The 18,918-nt window shown below is 38.6% G+C and overlaps 1 protein-coding gene across 4 annotated transcripts in view; it reads right to left on the bottom strand.

Moving 5' to 3' along the window:
* The window catches only part of DCLRE1C (DNA cross-link repair 1C), a 60,709-nt gene that overhangs the window by 17,368 nt on the left and 24,423 nt on the right, over positions 1-18,918 (bottom strand). For all 4 annotated transcript variants that reach the window (XM_014592077.2, XM_006159761.3, XM_027776253.1 and 1 more), the window contains 4 exons: positions 14,778-14,914; positions 13,942-13,996; positions 8,399-8,487; positions 4,738-4,832 (listed from right to left, as the gene is read on the bottom strand). In XM_014592077.2, coding sequence (XP_014447563.1) covers positions 4,738-4,832; positions 8,399-8,487; positions 13,942-13,996; positions 14,778-14,914 — 376 coding nt within the window. The remainder of the gene's footprint in view (positions 1-4,737; positions 4,833-8,398; positions 8,488-13,941; positions 13,997-14,777; positions 14,915-18,918) is intronic.

Here is an 18,918-nt window from a genome sequence, read left to right as displayed (position 1 = left end):
AAGAGAGAAGCAATTTCAGCCAAGAATACTGTACCCGGCAAGATTATCTTTCAGGTGGGAAGAAAAGACAAGAACATTCTCAGATAAACAAAACCTGAAAGAATTTACCAGCACCAGACCAGACCTCCAAGAAGTTCTCAAGGATGTGCTGTATCAGGAAAACTAAACGCAGATACATGGAAATAAGAGTCCAAAAACTGAGAAAGTAGCTAACTTAATCATAGGGACAAGTCTGGAGTTGAATACTATATCCCAGAATTTAATCAGGAAAATTGAACCAGAACAGAAGATAAAAGTATATGAGACTGATAGGTTCATGCACCTACCATTTGAACAGAATCCTAACCTGTTTCCGGGCTTTAAGCAAAGTTCCTTGGCGGTTCTTTGATTTAAGTTAAAACTGGTTTTCTTAGTAGTAACGAGGGAACTCACCTTTGAAAGTAGTCAGGTTATGTAGGAAATTGTGTGATCAATGCAATGTGGGTGGGAAGGGAATGGAGGACAATTTTGGACACTAGAGGTGGTGTGAGAGGAGGGTGGGAAGGGACAGAGGGTCAGAAAGAGGGGTGGAATTAATTCTAGCAACTAGAAGTGGAAATTTATATTTTTTGTAATGTGCATGATTGAGTCACTATGCAGTGTGTACTGGATGGGAGATCGCATTTTGTGTGCTGTGATGATGCCTAGAGAAGGAATGTAAATTGAGTTACAAAAAAGAGTTTCAGGAAAACAAAATATATCTATTCAATGACTGATGAGGGGGAAAAGCAAAACATACAGAAAACAAGAAATGGAAGATCATTTGCTGACAATAACATGTTTGTTGATGTGCTTGATTGAGACAATATACAGTGTACTCTGGATGGAAAATCTCATTTTGTATGCTGTAATGATGTACAGTGAATGAATGCAAATAAATAAATTGAGATAAAATATAAATAAATAAAAAGTTAAATAAAATAATTCTTAAAAAAAAATCAATAGCAACTCTATACACCAATAACAAACTAGCTGAAAAAGAACTCAACAATCCCATTTACAATAACTATACAAAAAATGTATGTATTACTACATTTAACCAAGGTGGTGAAAGGTCTCTATGATAAAAAGTGATTTAAGGGACCAGCAGGTGGCGTGGTGATTAAGGCGCTGGATACTCCCACATGGCCGACCAGGGTTCAAGTCCTGAATCTGGTGGCTTGCTTTCTCACTTCCTCTCTCTCTCACTCTCAACCTCTGTCTCTCTCTGGTCAAATTGAAAAAAAAAAAAAAAATGAATGAATAAATAAAAATAATTATTTAAAAGAAAAGTGATTTAATTATTCAATGCAATACCTATCAAAATACTAATGGCATTCTTCACAGAAATATAAAACATATCATAAAATTCATATGAGACCACAAAATATCTCAAATAGCCAAAGCAATCCTGAACAAAAGAATAAAGCTAAAAGCCTCATAATACCAGATTTCAAAATATACTAAAAAGCTGCAGTAACCAAGACAGCATGGTTATGGCATAGGAACAGCCACATAAACCATAGAAACAGAATAATCTTGAAATAAATTTATGTACATACAGCTAACTGAATTGTTTGTTTGTTTTTTTAGAGGCTTTTGCTATAGGGCACGTGCGCTCGCCAGACAGAGACAGAGAGCTAGAAAGTGAGAAATCACCCCCTGGGGGGCTGGCCACGCCGCAATCCCTTCTCCTCCATTCTCCTCTTGGGATCTTGGGCACGCATGCACACGCGCCCGGCGTGAGTTTAAACCACCGGGTCTGGGACGTGAACAGCAGTCAACTATGTGGGAGTCCAGCAACATAGCCATTCCACTAACTGCTGGTCCCTGGCTAAATGAATTTTGATACATGCCCTCAAACATTTTCTGGGACAAAGAAGGATGGTCTCTTTAACAAATGGTGCTGGGAAGACTGGATATCCATTTGCAGGAAAATAAAATTTGACTTCTCTATCTCAACACATACAAAAATCAATCAAAATGGACCAAAGACTTTAAATCTAAGACTCGAAACTGAAAATATTAGAATAAAACATAGGGGAAGTGCTTCAGGGTATTAGTCTGTGCAAAGACTTTTTGGTTAAGAGTTCAAAACACAAGCAATGAAAGTCACAATAGGCAAATGAAATTACATCAAACTAAAAAGCTTCTGCACAGCAAAAAGAAAATTGTCACAGAAACGAAAAGGATGGAAAGAAAGGATTGAGAAAATATTTGCAAATTATTCATCCAACAAGGTGATTAATACCTGGAACACACATGTAATTGTACAACTCGGCAGCAAAAATAATAATAATCCAATTAAAAATAAGTAAATGAGAGGGACCAGAAGGTGGCCTAATGGTTATAACACTGGACTCTCGTGTAGTAGGCTGCAGTTTGACCCGGACCCGATGGCTTAAATCACATGCTGGGCACGTGTGCAAGCATGCCCAAGATTCCAAGAGGAAATGGAAGAGAAGGGATTGCCACCCCCCAGGGGGTGAATTCTCGCTTTCTGTCTCTGTCTCTTTAGTGTGCACACATGCCCTATAGCAAAAATCACTCTAAAAAAAGGGTAAATGAGCTAAATAGACAGTTCAAAAGAAGATATACTCATGTCCAATAATTATATGAAAAAATGTTCAACATGAATAATCACAAGTAAAATGCAAATCAAAACTACAATCAGATATTTCACTCCAGTTAAAATAGCTTTTATCAAAAAGACAAAAGAGAAAAAGTACTGGCCAGGATATAGAAAAAAGGGAATCCTGGTACACTGTTGGTGGGAATGTAAATTAATATGGTCCTTATGGGAAACAGTATGCGGATTCCTCAGAAAACTGAAAATAGAACTATCATGTGATCTAGCAATCCTACTTCTGGGTATATATGCAAAGGAAAGTAAATCAGTATGTTAAAGAGATATCTGCATTCCCATGTTTATTGCAACCTTATTGATGATAGTCAAGGTATAGAATCAACCCAGCTTACTACCTCAGTCCTTTTCTGAAAAATAAAAGTAGCAAAGAAAGAAGGTAGGAAAATATGCAGACTTCAACAATATGGAGGTTCCTCAAAGATCTACAAATAGAACTACCATTTGATCCAGCAATCCCACTTCTGGGTATCTACCCAAAAGACAGGAGAACGCTCAGTCAGAAAAGTGCTTGCACATCCATGTTTATTGCAGCTTTATTCACAATTGCCAAGAAATGGAACCAACCTAAATGTCCACAAACTGATAAATGGATTGGAAAAGTGTAGTATATATAGTCTATGGAATACTACTCAGCCATAAAAAATAACAAGACCCTGGCATTTGATAAAAAGTGGTCAGATATGGAGGATCTATTGCTGAGTGAAGTAAGCCAGGCTATGAAAGAAAGATGTTGTATGTATCCATTTAATATATACTGATTATCTGTACTCTATGGTAGAGAGCGAAATATTGGAGGACATAAAAGCAGTGAAACTAGTTAATGAGAATAAGACAGTGTGGAATGGGGGGGGCAGTTTAGGAGGATAGTGAAAAGTAGCAAGAGATCAAATAGAGAGGCAGGACGTTAGTAGGACACAGATATGGCTTATTACCTGTTGATGATGACATGTATAGAATTCTCAACTGGATTGGTCTGAGAAGTATTTCATGATGGGTAAAGCCTTTTTACAAGCAAAATGAGAAATAGTGATTGACTGTTTAAAAAATAATTAGAATAATAATAATAATGATTGGAAAAAACATAGAAAAGATATTGAATGATGAAGTGGGGAGATTAATGTCTCTGTATTGACTGACATGCAGGGCATTCCCTTTTGAAAAAGCAATGTAATACATTGTAAAGTTATATGTAATCCAATGTAATGTAAAGAGGATTATGATGAGAATAAGAATAAATAAATAAATAAAGAGTACATAAAGAAAATATGCAGACTTCAAAAAGTACATGGAAAAATGGAATTAAAGTACAAGTTAATTTTGGTGCAAAACACTTATGAAATCCACATATAAGTTTCATAATACACAATTTTCATGAACTTTTTGAAGACCCCTCATATAGAAAAAATCCATTGTATAATCACTACTGACAAATCCAATCAGAAACAATGATAAAAAAAATTCTCCATTATTAGCATTTATTAGTCTCTTAAAGAAAATGTTCAAGGATAACACGTTTCCTTATGGCCTAGGTAAGTCAGAGGGCATATTATCAGAAAGTTGTAAACATTGGGAACCAGCAGTTAGCGTAATGGCTATGTTGCTGGACTCCCACGTAGTCGACCGTGGTTCGAGTCCCGGACCCGGTGGCTTAAAACTCACGCCAGATGTGTGTGTGTGCGTGCCAAAGATCCCGAGAGGAGAATGGAGAAGAAGGGATTGTGGCATGGCCATCCCCCCTGGGAGGGTGATTTCTCACTTTCTGTCTCTCTGTCTTTCTGTCTTTCTGGCAAGCACAAGCGCCCCATAACAAAAACCTCTAAAAAAAAAAAAAAAATCACATAATTCAGAATAGTTTTTACTACTTGTCTTAAACTGGTAAAGGAGAGCGGATTCCTGATTTTACAAGCTGACCGAAGGAAAACAAAGTACTTCCTAAGACTATACAGCAATTTTGAGCCATAGTGATCCCAGGTCCACTCTGCCCAAGGCCACTTTCACCAGACCAGACAGCACCCTGAAAAGCAATCTTTGCAGGAAGTCTACACCTTTGAACCCCGGGCCATTCTTCTTACCTGAGTCTAGGTAGATTGTTCTAGCTCTCTTCAATTTTCCAAATGGTTTATATCTTGGCTCAGTACTTTGGGAAGATCGACATAAAGGCTTTAAACTGAAATGAATCAGAATATTTGGTTTTTCCTTTTGGAAATGCTGTTGAAAGGTAAGCATCATTTATAGAGATTATGAAACCTTGACCATAGAAGAAGTCATATAATTATTTTTAAGAGCTAAAAAGCAATGTTAAATAATTAAAAATCATCTCAATATAATAAAATAGTAAATATAAACATTTAAATACAACACGGTAGATATTTAAATCATTGTTAGGATTGAGGGAAACGTGGGTAGACTAAAAACTTACTATCTTTGCTCTTGCAATGCAGAAAAACAAGTCCCTATCCTGAAGAACTATTAAGCAACACAATGAGACCTTCTGGCATTCAGGGAATACAAGAGAGCTAGTAGCTTCCCCTTCCCTGCTTAATGGGATTTACTTTTATCTTGCAAGAATCTCATAAATTTCATCTCTTTATTATAAATCCATAGGCAGAAAGCTAAACACAGTGGAGCTCAAATACAAGGGAACTTTAAAAAGTTTATAGAAACATGGGATTGGGAACCAGCAGTTAGCATAATGGCTATGTCGCTGGACTCCCACGTAGTCGACCGCAGTTCGCGTCCCGGACCCGGTGGCTTAAAACTCACGCCGGGCGCATGTGCGTGCATGCCCAAGATCCCAAGAGGAGAATGGAGGAGAAGGGATTGCGGCGTGACCATCCCCCCTGGGGGGTGATTTCTCGCTTTCTGTCTCTGTGTCTCTCTCTGTCTGTCTGGTGAGCGCACGTGCCCTATAGCAAAAACCTCTCAAAAAAAAATTAAAAAAAAAATTAGAAACATGGGATTAAAGTACAAATTTATTTCGGTGCAATACACTTCTGAATTTCATGTATGGTTTTTTCACAGTGTGTGTTTTCTATTAACTTGTATTTTTTTTTTTTTTTTGAGAGCTTTAGGGCACATGCACTCGCCAGAAAGACAGAGAGAGACAGAGAGACAGAAAGTGAGAAATCACCCCCCAGGGGGGATGGCCACACCACAAACCCTTCTCCTCCATTCTCCTCTTGGGATGTTGGGCACGCATGCACACGTGCCTGGCGTGAGTTTAAGCCACCGAGTCCAAGGCTCAAACCACGTTCGACTACATGGGAGTCCAGCGACACAGCCATTAGGCCAACTGCTGGTTCCTGTTTTCTATTAACTTTTGAAAGACTCCCCTTGTACAAAAGAGCACAGAAATAAAATTAAACAGTGTTTTACCCCTTTTCAAGAGCGCCCTTCTGCCAGCTTCCCAAGCCTTTAGGTTTATATACAAGTAAAACAACCACTTAAAGAGAGCAAGTTAGCTCTGAAACTTAAAGCTATGTCCATGTTACACGCTCAGTCCTGTTCTCAGGTTCACAACTGTTCTCAGGAAACACCACATTCTACCTCTCCAGAACCCCTGTCCTGTTACCACCTCTCTCTGCAGTTACTTCAACTATTCTCCATGGTAACTTGTTCAAAATGACGTCATCTTCCTCCACCTACCTGCAACAAAACTGCCAGGTGAAAATGCAAGGTGGAGCAATTTTGTACTTTAACAAACTCCCCCGACTGATTCTGAAGTATATTTAAGTTTATGTAGTCATGCACCCCTTAACAGTGTCTTGGTGGATGACAGACCACATATGCAATGGTAGGAAGCAATAGACTATATCACATAGCCTAGGTGAGCATTAGGCTGTACTATCTAGGTTTAAGTACACTCTAATGTTCACAGAATGACAAAATCACCTAACAATGCATTAGGATGTACCCTCATTGTTAAGTGAAGCATGACTATTAAACGCCTATTTAAATCTTAATATTTTAAGATAAAGCCTCTAGGTTCTGTTGTCTCCAGTTATCATCTTGTCTGTAATTTTTCCTTTGCTGTCACACTTTTTTTTTTCTTGGAGAGGTTTTTCACTATAGGGCGCGTGCACTCGCCAGACAGAGAGAGACATAGAGACAGAAAGCGAGAAATCACCCCCCGGGGGGATGGTCACACCGCAATCCCTTCTCCTCCATTCTCCTCTAGGGATCTTGGGCATGCACGCACACGCGCCCGGCGTGAGTTTTAAGCCACCGGGTCCGAGACGTGAACTGCACTCGACTACGTGGGAGTCCAGCGACATAGCCATTACGCTAACTGCTGGTCCCCTGCTGTCACACTTTTGAAAGAATAGAACATTCTCAGTATTTGCCATTTCTTCACTTTTATCCGTTTCTCAAACAACTGAAACCTGGCTTTTAACTCACAAGTTTACTGAGATTGCCCTCGCTGGGCACACACAAGCATCTGAATGGCCACAGTACTAGGGCATTTCAGAGTCCCTATATTATTTGAATTCTCAAGAATTTGGCACTGGTACCCTCTACTTTTCCCTTCCTCTACTTCAACTACAAAATTATCCTCACTCGGTTCTCACATTCTCTTGGCCAGTCTGACCGCATCTCATTCCAGCTTCAACTCCTTTGTTCCTCATTAAATGTGCTGCCCAGAGGACATTTTCAATAATGTTATTTCACCCCAGAGCAAAGAAGATGTACACCACCACAGTAAATAATATGTGCCGGTCTTGGGGGCTCATATGGGGAATCTTGAGGAACCAGTGGTTGGCATGTCTGGCCGGAACATGTGCTATTTTATCAGCCTTTGTGGGTGTACCTGTGTGAGGGAACCTGGGCAAACACAGAAAAATAGAGTGTAGGTGAAGGGAGCTGGGAGGGCCTGTTTTTTGTTTGGGGACACTGACTAAACTGTTGGACACCTGCGATTTGCCTATGACTGTCGTATGAGATCAAACATGGAATTTTCCACTTGTAGCAACAACTTGTTGGCAACTCAAAAAGTTTCACATTTGAGAGCATTTCGGATTTCAGATTTTGAATTAGGGATGCTCAACCTATATACTACTTTATCTCTTTTTTGGTTTACATTTAACTATTAAATAGATATCTTTTTTTTTTTTCATTATTAGGTTTCTGCCATAAGGTCCATGCACTTTGCCAGAGAGAGCAGAGAGAGACAGTGAGAGACAGTGAGAGGGAAAGTGAGACATCACCCCCAGCGGGGACAGCTACACCACGATCCTTTTTTCTCTATTCTTCTAAGATCCTGGACACACACGTACACATGCCAGCATGATTTTCAAGCTGCTGGGTCCAGGACTCAAACTATGGTTGGCCATATAGTAGTCCAGTGCCTTAATCACCATGCAACCTGCTGGTCTCTAAATAGATACCTTTAAGTATCCACCTAGTACTTGGTACTATGCTAGGTATTTTTCATGTATTGTCCCCAAATCTGAGAAATCTTATAAGCAAGCATGAATATCCCTATTCTGCTTATGTGGCATGACTAGCTTAGAGAAGTGATCTGGCCAAGACCATACTGATGACACTACTTGTACATTCTGTCACACTGTGAATTTAAGGAAACATTGAAAGGAAAAATACAGAAAAGAATGCAAGTTCAAAAATGTCACAACAGAAACAAGCTCTAGATATGCAAAAGTTCAGGCAAAACTATCCCGTCTCCTAGCCAAGAGCCACAAGGAAGTAACACAAGTTCTACAGTTAGTAGCTACTCACATTTCTATAACTTTATCCATCGTTGTACCTATTGGAATGACATTTGGATATGCGTTCACAGGACAGATGTAGCCCAAGAAGTCTTTAATCTAGAAAAAGGCAAATAAAATGGATCAACAATCACTCTAATGAAAACTGGCAGTATTAGGGGAGATAAAGAAATGCCAGGAGAAAGAGAAACTAAAATCACATATGACTGATGCTTACTACTGTCTACATGTGGGGATAAGCTGGGCTTCTCCTGGAGAGAGAAGACCCATCTCATTCTCAAAGATCCTCTGAGCATTGAGCTATAGCAGGGGCTGGGAATCAGGACATTTAAAGGTTCCCCAGGCAATTCTAGTCCACAGAAAGAGCTAAGAACCACCGTTGTGTGATATTCAAAGATTCTATACTTTCAAAACATGACATTAGTTTCCTTGTCCAAGTGGACCATCACCATATTTAACAAATTTCCTTTCAAGTTTTAATTAAAGTGGCCACTTTATTCTAATAGAAAGGTATTGGTAATTCCTGGCTTCCTGCCTCTTTGGATTTGGTCTTTTATTTGGCAAGTTGGATACTAATTTCTTTGACTATGGTCTTTCCATTTGTAGAAGGGAATAAATATCTTTGTGATGTCATTAACAACTTTGTAATGGATAAGGCTATTGAATGTTTCACCAGGTACTGGTCTAAGCACTTTACATGCATTATTTCGTTTATACTTTTAGTTAAAGAATCTGAGACTTAAAGACTCTTGGGAACCTGACTACGATCATAATTAATTAAAACAAGGGGAAGGTAGGAAGATTTAGTATTTGTATATTTTTCACAATTTCTTCTTTATCTTCAGAGTAGCCATACAAATAGAAACCACTGTTTGCCTACCCACCACCTATTTGATTTGCACGAAGTTGAGGCTAGCCAAAATTTAAGGCTTTTGGAAGAAACGAGAATAAAGAAGCCCATACCATTCAGAGATGAAGCAGCTACAAGGAAGACAAGGTAACACCCAATAGAGGAGCACCCTCTCTCACTTGAACAAGGGGATGCCCTTTTGTCAAATGCAAACTCTATAACAACACATTAATACAGTCAACGACTTTTATTCACAGCATTGGGAAGTCGGTTAGGCAAGTCCATTTTGTTTGTGATTTTTTGCATAGAAAAACATGCTACTACTTTCCCAACAACCTAATAGTTATGTTCTATACAGTCACTGTGAAGACTGAATTACTGAATGCTAAACCACTGTTCCTAGGAAAGATACAAGGTTAGGTTTCTGTGAGCCTCTGCTGGCAACACGTCTATCAAACAGTTGATCCATAACCTTGATTTATGGGTTTCTGTTTAAAGACACCTTATTAAATACATGTTGCTGAAGGCCAGCAGGACTTCCACTAGTGCCTGAACATCAAAGCTTATCTCATAAATGTACTTTTTAAAAATTTTTTTAATTTACTTATTTTTTACATTTAATCACTATATAGCTTTACAGAATACAAAATGAATTTTGCCATCTTGAATACACTGCATATCAGTCCAGTCAAACATATTATCACACACATTATCATCAGCAATTTTCCACTTTTTGTGTCCGTTAACTCTTTTGCCTTTTTTCCACTTTGATTTTGTTGCCCCTCCCCATTGCCCATCCTTCTCCTACACTGTCTTTAGTTTTCTATTATAATTATATTTTTAGTTTCAAGAAAAGCAGTTTTAGCTTTAATGAATCAAAATTTTAAAATGTTAAGAAAAATTTGCTTAAGACTTAAAGCCAGGAAAAAAAGTTAGGATTCTGTTCAAAGAGTAGGTAGATATTAAAAACTCAAAAGACAAATATGAACAGAGCTAAAATCTAGTAACAACTAGATTATAGAAAACTATAGTTTTCTTCTGAAACATTTTTTCTCTCTCCACTCCCTCTTTTACCAAAGAGAAGCATAAACTAAATGATTTGCAAAAAAATAAGTTTAGTCTCAATTTGGTCTGTTACTTGCACAAAACCCAATAAGAAAACTAATTGATTTAGTTGGCTTCGCTGGAACCTTTTATAAGGAACTTCAGATTAGACTCTTCAAAAAGCCTCCCAAGGCTACTGAGCCAAGCCAGGAATTCACCATCTGACTATGCCTTTAAGAACCTGTACTTGGAAGTTTGTCAGGAAGTGACTCTTTACTCACCTGCCAGGCAGAAAGAACTGTTTGTATATGGTACCAGGCAATCTTTCTAAGAGCTTCTGTTGACTTTCTTGAGATCAACATTAGTTCCTTAGCATTCTGGTCATATCTTTAGATATGACATTCCAGTCAAAGCCCTGGCAATAACCAGCATTTCCAATTTTTGATGTAAGGCAACAGGTATTATTAAAGTTATGCAAATAACAATACTGCCACAAAATATGAATACTCACAAATACTTTCCAATTGCAAAGGGGTCAGAAAGGGAGAAAAGTTTATGTTTCAATTCTGTTTACCAAAAAAAAAAAATTTTTTTAATTGCTTAAGTTGTCAGAAAACAAAAATCTTTAAATCTGGAGAACAAAGTATAGAAGAAAATCAGTATTGTCTTAGTCAAAAGTCATAAAATTCTATTTTGTCACATCAGTCTCATATAATTAATATCTCTTTTGTTGACTTTGCAGTTCTGATCTTTCCATTTAAATCCTGGAAGTTTGGAAATATGATCTCAAAGTTATCCAAAACCTATATTCAAGAGCATTTATCAGTCTTTTTCATTAATTCCCTTAAAAAAAGAAATTTTTTGAATTACAGCCTATTACAAAATGTTTTAGGAAGAACATCAGAATAAAGCAATTAACTATGGATGATGAAACTTAAAATGGCCATGGTTTGAGATCTGATTTTACCATAACACAAAATTGACAAATTTGATAATTTCTGTGACAAACTACATTAGAACTTTTTAAAAAATTATTTATTTAATTTTATTTATCCATTTACTTATTTTTTAACTTGACCAGAGAGACACGGGGCGAGGGGGGAGTGAGAAAGCAAGCCACCAGGTTTAGGACTCAAACCGGTGTCAGCCATGTGGAATTATCCAGTGCCTTAACCACCACTCCACCTGCTGGTCCCCATTAGAACTTTTTAACATTACAAGCATAATGAATAATACATTTTTACATAATAGATACTTAAGAATTTCATACAATTTTGGAACACCCATTGACATAAATTTCTATACACAGGGATGTTTCTCATATAATTTCCTAACGATTAGTGTGTTGCAATCTCTCTCTCTTTCCTTTTAGATCTAGCAGTCTTTCCTTCACGTATTTGGGTACTCCTGTGCTGGGTGCATAAATTATAAATAAATGTTCTATTCTTTGAGTTTATCTTCCCATTTTTTCCTTCCTTGCATTGTTTTCACTAAGAGATCTAATGTTAATCTGATCAAATTACCTTTGTATGTGACTTGATGTTTTTCCTTGCCATTTTTAGTATCTTGTCTTTATCAGTGATTTTGGTCATTCTGGTTATGATGTGCTATGGAGAGTCTTCTTGGGTTGATTCTATTTGGGGTCCTTTGTATTTCTTGGATTTGGATATTTGATCACTTCTCTAGGTTTGGGAAGTTTTCTGCAAGAATTTCATGGAATGGACCTTCTATGCCCTTGTCTGATTCTTAACTTTTTGGAATACTATTATTTGAATATTTGGGCATTTCATAGTATCTAGTATTTCTCATATGTTGTCCTCATTTCTTTTAATTATTTTTTCATTATTTTGGGGGCTTTTATCTAAGTCAAAGGTATTGTCTTCCAGTTCAGAGATTCTGTCTTCTACATAGTTTATTCTACTATTAATACTTTTGAGGGAGGTCTTGATTTCCTGTATTACTGTCATCATCTCTAGGAGTTCTGATTTTTTTATAGAGAGATGTTTGCTATAGGACACGTGCACTAACCAGAGAGACAAAGAGGCACAGAGATGCAAAAAGCAAGAAATCACCCCACAGGGGGAATGGCCACTCTACAATCCCTTCTCCATTCTCCTCTCAGGATTTTGGGCATGCATGCACTCGCACCTAACATGAATTTTAAGTTGCTGGGTCTAGGACTTGAACCACAGTTGACTACATGGGAGTCCAGCGACGTAACCATTACACTATCTGCTGGTCCCCTATTCTTTCTTTTGTTTTTATGGTGTCTGTCTCCTCCTTCAAATCCTGGAAAGACTTCCATCTCTGTCACCACGAATATTTTGAACTCTATTTCTGACATTCTTTGAAATTCCTGTGCTATCCATGGTTGAAGAAGAGTTGCTCTGTTCCACTGAGAAAGAGGTATTCCTTTGGTTTCCTACACTTTTTGTGCCTCTGCACTGGTTTCTAGTCATCTGGTGGCTTATACACTACTACCTGCTTTTCTGCTGTCCATTCTATAGCATCAGGGGGAAAGAAGAGCTCTACTTCTCAGATGTGTCTTGGCAGAGAGCCTTGTCTTCCAGCTAGAGCGTGTATATAGTCACCTTTAGGTGTTGCTTCCTTTCCCAGTCTCTTGAGACAAGGACCTGGGGCTAACCTGGAGATTTTCAGATGGAAGAGGGAAGAGGAGTAAAGCGGCACATTGTGCCACATGGTTCAGAAAACTATGAAGTCTCAGAATATTCCTGGGACGAGCTGGGAGGCAGGAAGAAGCCTGGAGCAGTCTCCTACTCAGCTTCCTACACCAACTGTCTCTTCTCTCTGGATGGTGGCACCACAAGCTCTGGGGAAAATGGCAGTGGACCAGCGTACCTGGCCATGTACTTTCTCCATAAGACATTTCACAGCCTTCTTGTGCTTAGGAACACTAGATGGGACTTCAGCACTATACTAGGGTACCTTGTTATATAATAAAATCACCAAAAAAGTACAAAAATATGAAAAATATGGCAATCAGTAGACCACAGAAAGGACACTGCTTATAGTATAAAAGCTAAAACAAAAAGGCAGAGTGCTGGGACCAACAGTTAGTGTAATGGCTATGTCGCTGGACTCCCATGTAGTCGACCATGGTTCAAGCTCCAGACCTGGTGGCTTAAACTCACACCAGGCACGTGTGCGTGCGTGCCCAAGATCCTGAGAGGAGAATGGAGAAAAAGGGATTGCAGTGTGGCCATCCCTCCTGGGGAGTGATTTCTCGCTTTCTATCTCTTTGTCTCTCTCTGTCTTTCTGGTGAGTGCACACGCCCTATAATGAAAAAACTCTCAAAAAATAAAATAAAATAAAATATAAAAAAAGAAGGCAGAAGGCTGCCTCATTTGATCTGAACATGTATGTCAGCTGACTCAGATTCTTCATCACTCCCCCATGTCTGTCAATGACTGGAAAAGTGCTGCAAGTGTAGATATTGAGATAACAGATAAATTTTAATGAGTAGAACACGAAAATACAGAATCTGCAAATAATAAGGATTGACCATACCTAGAAAAACACTGAAAGGAAATGAGATTTAATAGAAAAAGAGATGCCTTTGGAAGTTAAGGAGACTGTGGTAGGCCATGAAGACTGAAAAACAATCTGCAATGCAGTCATGAGCATGAGACTCTCTTACCTCACTGTAGGAAGAGTGAAAAGAGAAACAAGCTCTGTATGAACTCTGTCCAGTCCTAAAGGGAATGAAAACAGAAAATAAAAAAGGTCATTTAGTCAAATTAAGCTAACTTCTAAACCTTGATCCTTCTAAAAAAAATCACAGCACAATCAGGGTTTTTTTTTGTTTGTTTTTTGATTTTTGTTTTTTTTGGTATGTAAGTAAACTTATTCCAGAAATGGAAATCTGTTGCAGACATTATGAACAGCCTACATCAAAGAAATGTTACTAAGAGATTATGCTCATTATGGTGATTCTTCTATCCCATCAAGAGCTTCTGTTCTCTGTGTCATCAGTTTATTGTTCAGTCTCCAACCATCTCAATTACCTATTAATAGAATAAACCTCAGGGTATGCTGGCTAATGGTATCACGATAGGTTTGGAAGCCTAATGCCTTCACATTAAATAAAGTTTATATTTAAGAAACTATTCCCCATTTTTTTTTTTTGAGAAGTTTTTGCTATAAGGCACGTGCGCTTGCCAGAAAGACAGAGAGACAGAAAGCAAGAAGTCACCCCCCAGGGGGGATGGCCACACTGCAATCCCTTCTCCTCCATTCTTCTCTCAGGATCTTGGGCACGCATGTACACGTGCCCGACATGAGTTTAAGCCACCAGTTCCGGAACTCAAACTGCAGTCGACTACATGGGAGTTCAGCGACATAGCCATTATGCCAACTGCAGGTCCCTATTCCCCATAATTATATCTTCTTTTTGATTTAGGTGTCTAAATTAAATCATAAAATTTACCTCAAAACAAGATTTCTCTCAAAAGACCTATGACATTGCTTTCTTACCTCACGATTACATTTGTTTTTCTTGTTCTTTCTCCAAACCACATGGTGGATGGCTTAATGCTAATTATATGGAGTGGAATTCTATTTTTAGAAGTAATTCCACAGGGTAATTTATTCCACTGAAAATACTCTTCTGCCTATAAAGAGATAAAATGGAAAAGAAAAAAAGGCATATATTTTCATCAAATCTGTTTATAAACATAGTCTCAAAGACAATGGTAGATAAGTTTTCAGACATGAAAGAAGAAAATATAAATATGAGGGAAAACAATTTCAAACTGGAGGATATTCTGTAAAACAATTGGCATGTACTCTTCAAAATCATCAATGTCAAGAAAGAAAAGCAAAAGGCTGTAGACATTATCTCCATCAAAAGAGACTCTCAAGGCCTGACTGAATGTAATGCAAACCTTAATTAAATCCTCCTACATGTCCCTGCTCCCCTATCCCTAGAACTATAATGGACACTATTTGGGGCAACTGGGGAAACTAGAAAATAGACTGTACTAGCTAGTAGTATAGTATCGACATTAAATTTCTTGAGTTGGGGCATCATGTTGTGGTTATAAAGGGGAAGGGAAATACAGGCTGAAGTGTCCGGTACCAAGTATACAACTTGCTCTGAGGAGCTGGTTATACATACAGTGAGCGGCAGAGATAGCAGAGTGTCAAACTGACAATCATATGAAGAGTATCTGGTATTGTTTATACTATTCTTATAACTTTACTGTTTCAAAATTTTTAAAAATAGATATGGGAAAAATAAGTAATAAATGAAAGTGCTTTTAAAAGATTAAAAAGCATCATGATGATTTTCTGAAAGAAAATTTGAGCTTTCCGTCCCAACTGAATTTTTGGGGGTGCCTTTGGTGAGGATGTGGATGAGAGTACACCAGTATTCAACAAACAATAGTTTTGTTTTGTTTTAGTATAGGTTTTTGTCAAAGGGCACGTGCACTTGTTGGAGGGAAACAAAGAGAGAGAGGGAGAAACTGGGAAATCACACCCCGGGGAGATGACCATGCTACAATCCCTTCTCTTCCATTCTCCTCTCAGGATTTTGGGCACTCATGCACACACACCCAGTATGATTTTCAGGCTCCCAAGTCTGGGACTTGAACCATGGTTAGCCATGTGTGAATCCAGTGCCTTAACTACCATGCCATCTGCTAGCCCTCAAGTAATAGTATTTTTAAAGGTTAAGTGGCCTATGAAATAAGTGTCATAAGCTACTTGAATTATTTCTCAATGAAAGCAGCCCTGTGGAAAATAAAAGCAGTTAGAACCAGTGGATGGCAAGCTGGTTATGTCACCGGACTCTTATGTAGTCAACCGCAGTTTGAGTCCCGGACCCAGTAGCTTAAAACTCACATCGAGTGCATGTGCATGCGTGCCCAAAATCCCAAGAGGAGAATGGAGGAGAAGGGATTGCAGCACGGCCATTCCGCTTGGGGGCGATTTCTCACTCTATGTCTCTCTGTCTCTCTCTGTCTCTCCAGCAAGCACATGTGCCCTATAGTAAAAATCCCTCTAAAAAAAAAGAGAGAGAGAAAGAAAATGAAAGCAGCAGCAATTACAGATTAACCTACTTTGTGAGATTTGAGAAAACTCAGAGCAAAAAGAAATTTGTCAGTTAAAATATTATGGAGACATAGGGCCAAAGACCATACGTCCAATAGGAAAAGAAACAAGTTAATATTTTGTACCTACATTATTTTTATCCATCCAATCTACTGAACATATATGTGTATATGTAAATGGATGTGTGTATATATACAGTCTTTTGTTGGTATTCCTGGGAGATTAGTTCCAGGATGCTCCCATCTCCACTTCATTGCCTGTGGATACCAAAATCTATGGAAGTTCAAGTCCCTTGTATGAAATGACATGGTATCTGCATATAAACTATAGACATCCTCCCATATACTTTAAATCATCTCTACTTATAAGTAATCTTAGCATCATATAAGGAAAAGAAAGTATATAAATAAACCCCCTTAGCAATTCTCTTTTAGGGAGCCACTTCTCCCATTTCACAATGACTGGCTGTATCCACAGCTGGCTGAATCCATGAGTAATCCCACAAATATGGAAGGCTAACATTATATATGTGTGTGTGTGTGTGTGTGTGTGTGTGTGTGTGTGTGTGTGTGTGTTTGTGTATGTGTGTGTATGAAAAAATAATGAAAAAATTCATGAATGTAAGTCCTAGTATAAACTTACCAATTATCAAAAATAATTTCTTACTCTAGCTCTTACAGTGGCCTCAATAGAACATTCCATGCTTTAGATAAGAATTCTTTCTTTATTTAAAATCATGCTTTGGGTCAGCAGATGACATAACTGTTATGGCCAACCACAGTTCAAATCCTGGAGGAGGTTTGAAACTCATGCCAGGCACATGTGTGTACGTTCCCAAAATCCTGATAGGAGAATGGAGGAGAAAGAATTGCCACATGGCCATCTCCCAGGGAGTGATTTCTCGCTTTCTCTCTGTCTCTCTGGCGAGCCCACATGCCCTATATCAAAAATCTCTCTCTAAAAAAAATTGGTTTTAATTATGCTTTATTATAAAGGCCAAGTGGGACCAGCAGTTGGCATAATGGCTATGTCGCTGGACTCCCATGTAGTTGATCGTGGTTCGAGTCCTGGGTCCAGTGGCTTAAACTCACGCCAGATGCGTGTATGTGCGTGCCAAAGATCCTGAGAGGAGAATGGAGAAGAAGGAATTGTGGCATGGCCATCCCCCCTGGAAGGGTGATTTCTCACTTTCTGTCTCTCTGTCTTTCTCTCTGTCTTTCTGGCAAGCACAAGCGCCCCATAAGAAAAACCTCTCCAAAGAAAAAAAAAAGGAGGCCAAGTAACTTTTTCCCCCAGGGTTTTGGCTGATGGAAACAATATTAGCACCAAATAGCAATTTAAATGTATAAATTCAACGTTTGCTAAAATATTTGAAAACTGAAATACTACAAAATGTAGAGGAAAATAATCGCTTAGGCCATTGAATTTGAAGACCATCAATTAGTTTTAACAATTAAAATTAAAACAAAAATGTTAAAGATAAATTTAAAATGAAAGCCTTATACCTTAAAAACAATAGGGAATTCTATGGTGGCATTAGGAAACAAATTACAAATGAGGTGAAAAGGGCTGAACCCATAGCACCATGGTTAAGGGAACTGAATGTCACACACGGCTGACCACAGCTGGAATCCTGGCCCTGGCATCTTGGAAAGCAAGGCAGATGCATATGTATATGCGCCCCCAAATCCTGAGAGGATGGAGAAATGGAGGACAAAAATTGGTGGTATGGCCACGCCTCATTGGGAGGTGCTCTTTCTCAGGGGAGAACACATGCCCTCTGGCAATTAAAAAATATTTGAGCTGTAAAAACAACAAATATTCATTTGAAACTGAACCAACAATATATGTAACTATCCTGGGGCCAGCAGTTGGCATAATGGCTATGTCGCTGTACTCCCATGTAGTTGACCACAGTTCAAGTCCCAGATACAGTGGATTAAACTCACACTGGGCACGTGTGCGTGCGTGCCCAAGATCCTGAGAGGAGAGTGGAGGAGAAGGGACTGCAGTGTGGCCATCCCCCCAGGGGTGTTTTCTCACTTTCTCTCTGTCTCTCCAGTGAGCACACATTGGCAAAAACAAAACAAAACAAAAACTCTAACAAATAAATAAATAAACAACAATAACAAACAGAGAAAAACCAAAGCTTTTTTTATTTTTCACTCTGTTAGAAAACAACGATTGTGGGGATCAGCAGATGGCATAATGGTTACATCACTGGACTCACATGTAGTCAACTGAGTTCAAGTCCTGGACCTAGCAGCTTAAGCTTACACCAGGTGCATGTGCGTGTTTGCCCAAAGTCCCAAGAGGAGACTGGTGGAGAAGGGATTGCAGTGTGGCCATTCCCTCTGGGGGCTGATTTCTTGCTTGCTGTCTCTCTGGTGAGTACATGTACTCTATAGTAAAAATCTCTCAAAAAAAAAAAATGTGTGTGTGTGTGTGTGTGTGTGTGTGTGTGTGTGTGTGTTTGTGTATGTGTGTGTATGAAAAAATAATGAAAAAATTCATGAATGTAAGTCCTAGTATAAACTTACCAATTATCAAAAATAATTTC

This window comes from Tupaia chinensis, unplaced genomic scaffold, assembly GCF_000334495.1.
Source record: "Tupaia chinensis unplaced genomic scaffold, TupChi_1.0 Scaffold000647_1, whole genome shotgun sequence".
Taxonomy (NCBI): Eukaryota; Metazoa; Chordata; class Mammalia; order Scandentia; family Tupaiidae; genus Tupaia; species Tupaia belangeri.
Note: the sequence above shows the minus strand (reverse complement) of the source record. Positions and strands in the feature narration are given on the sequence as shown.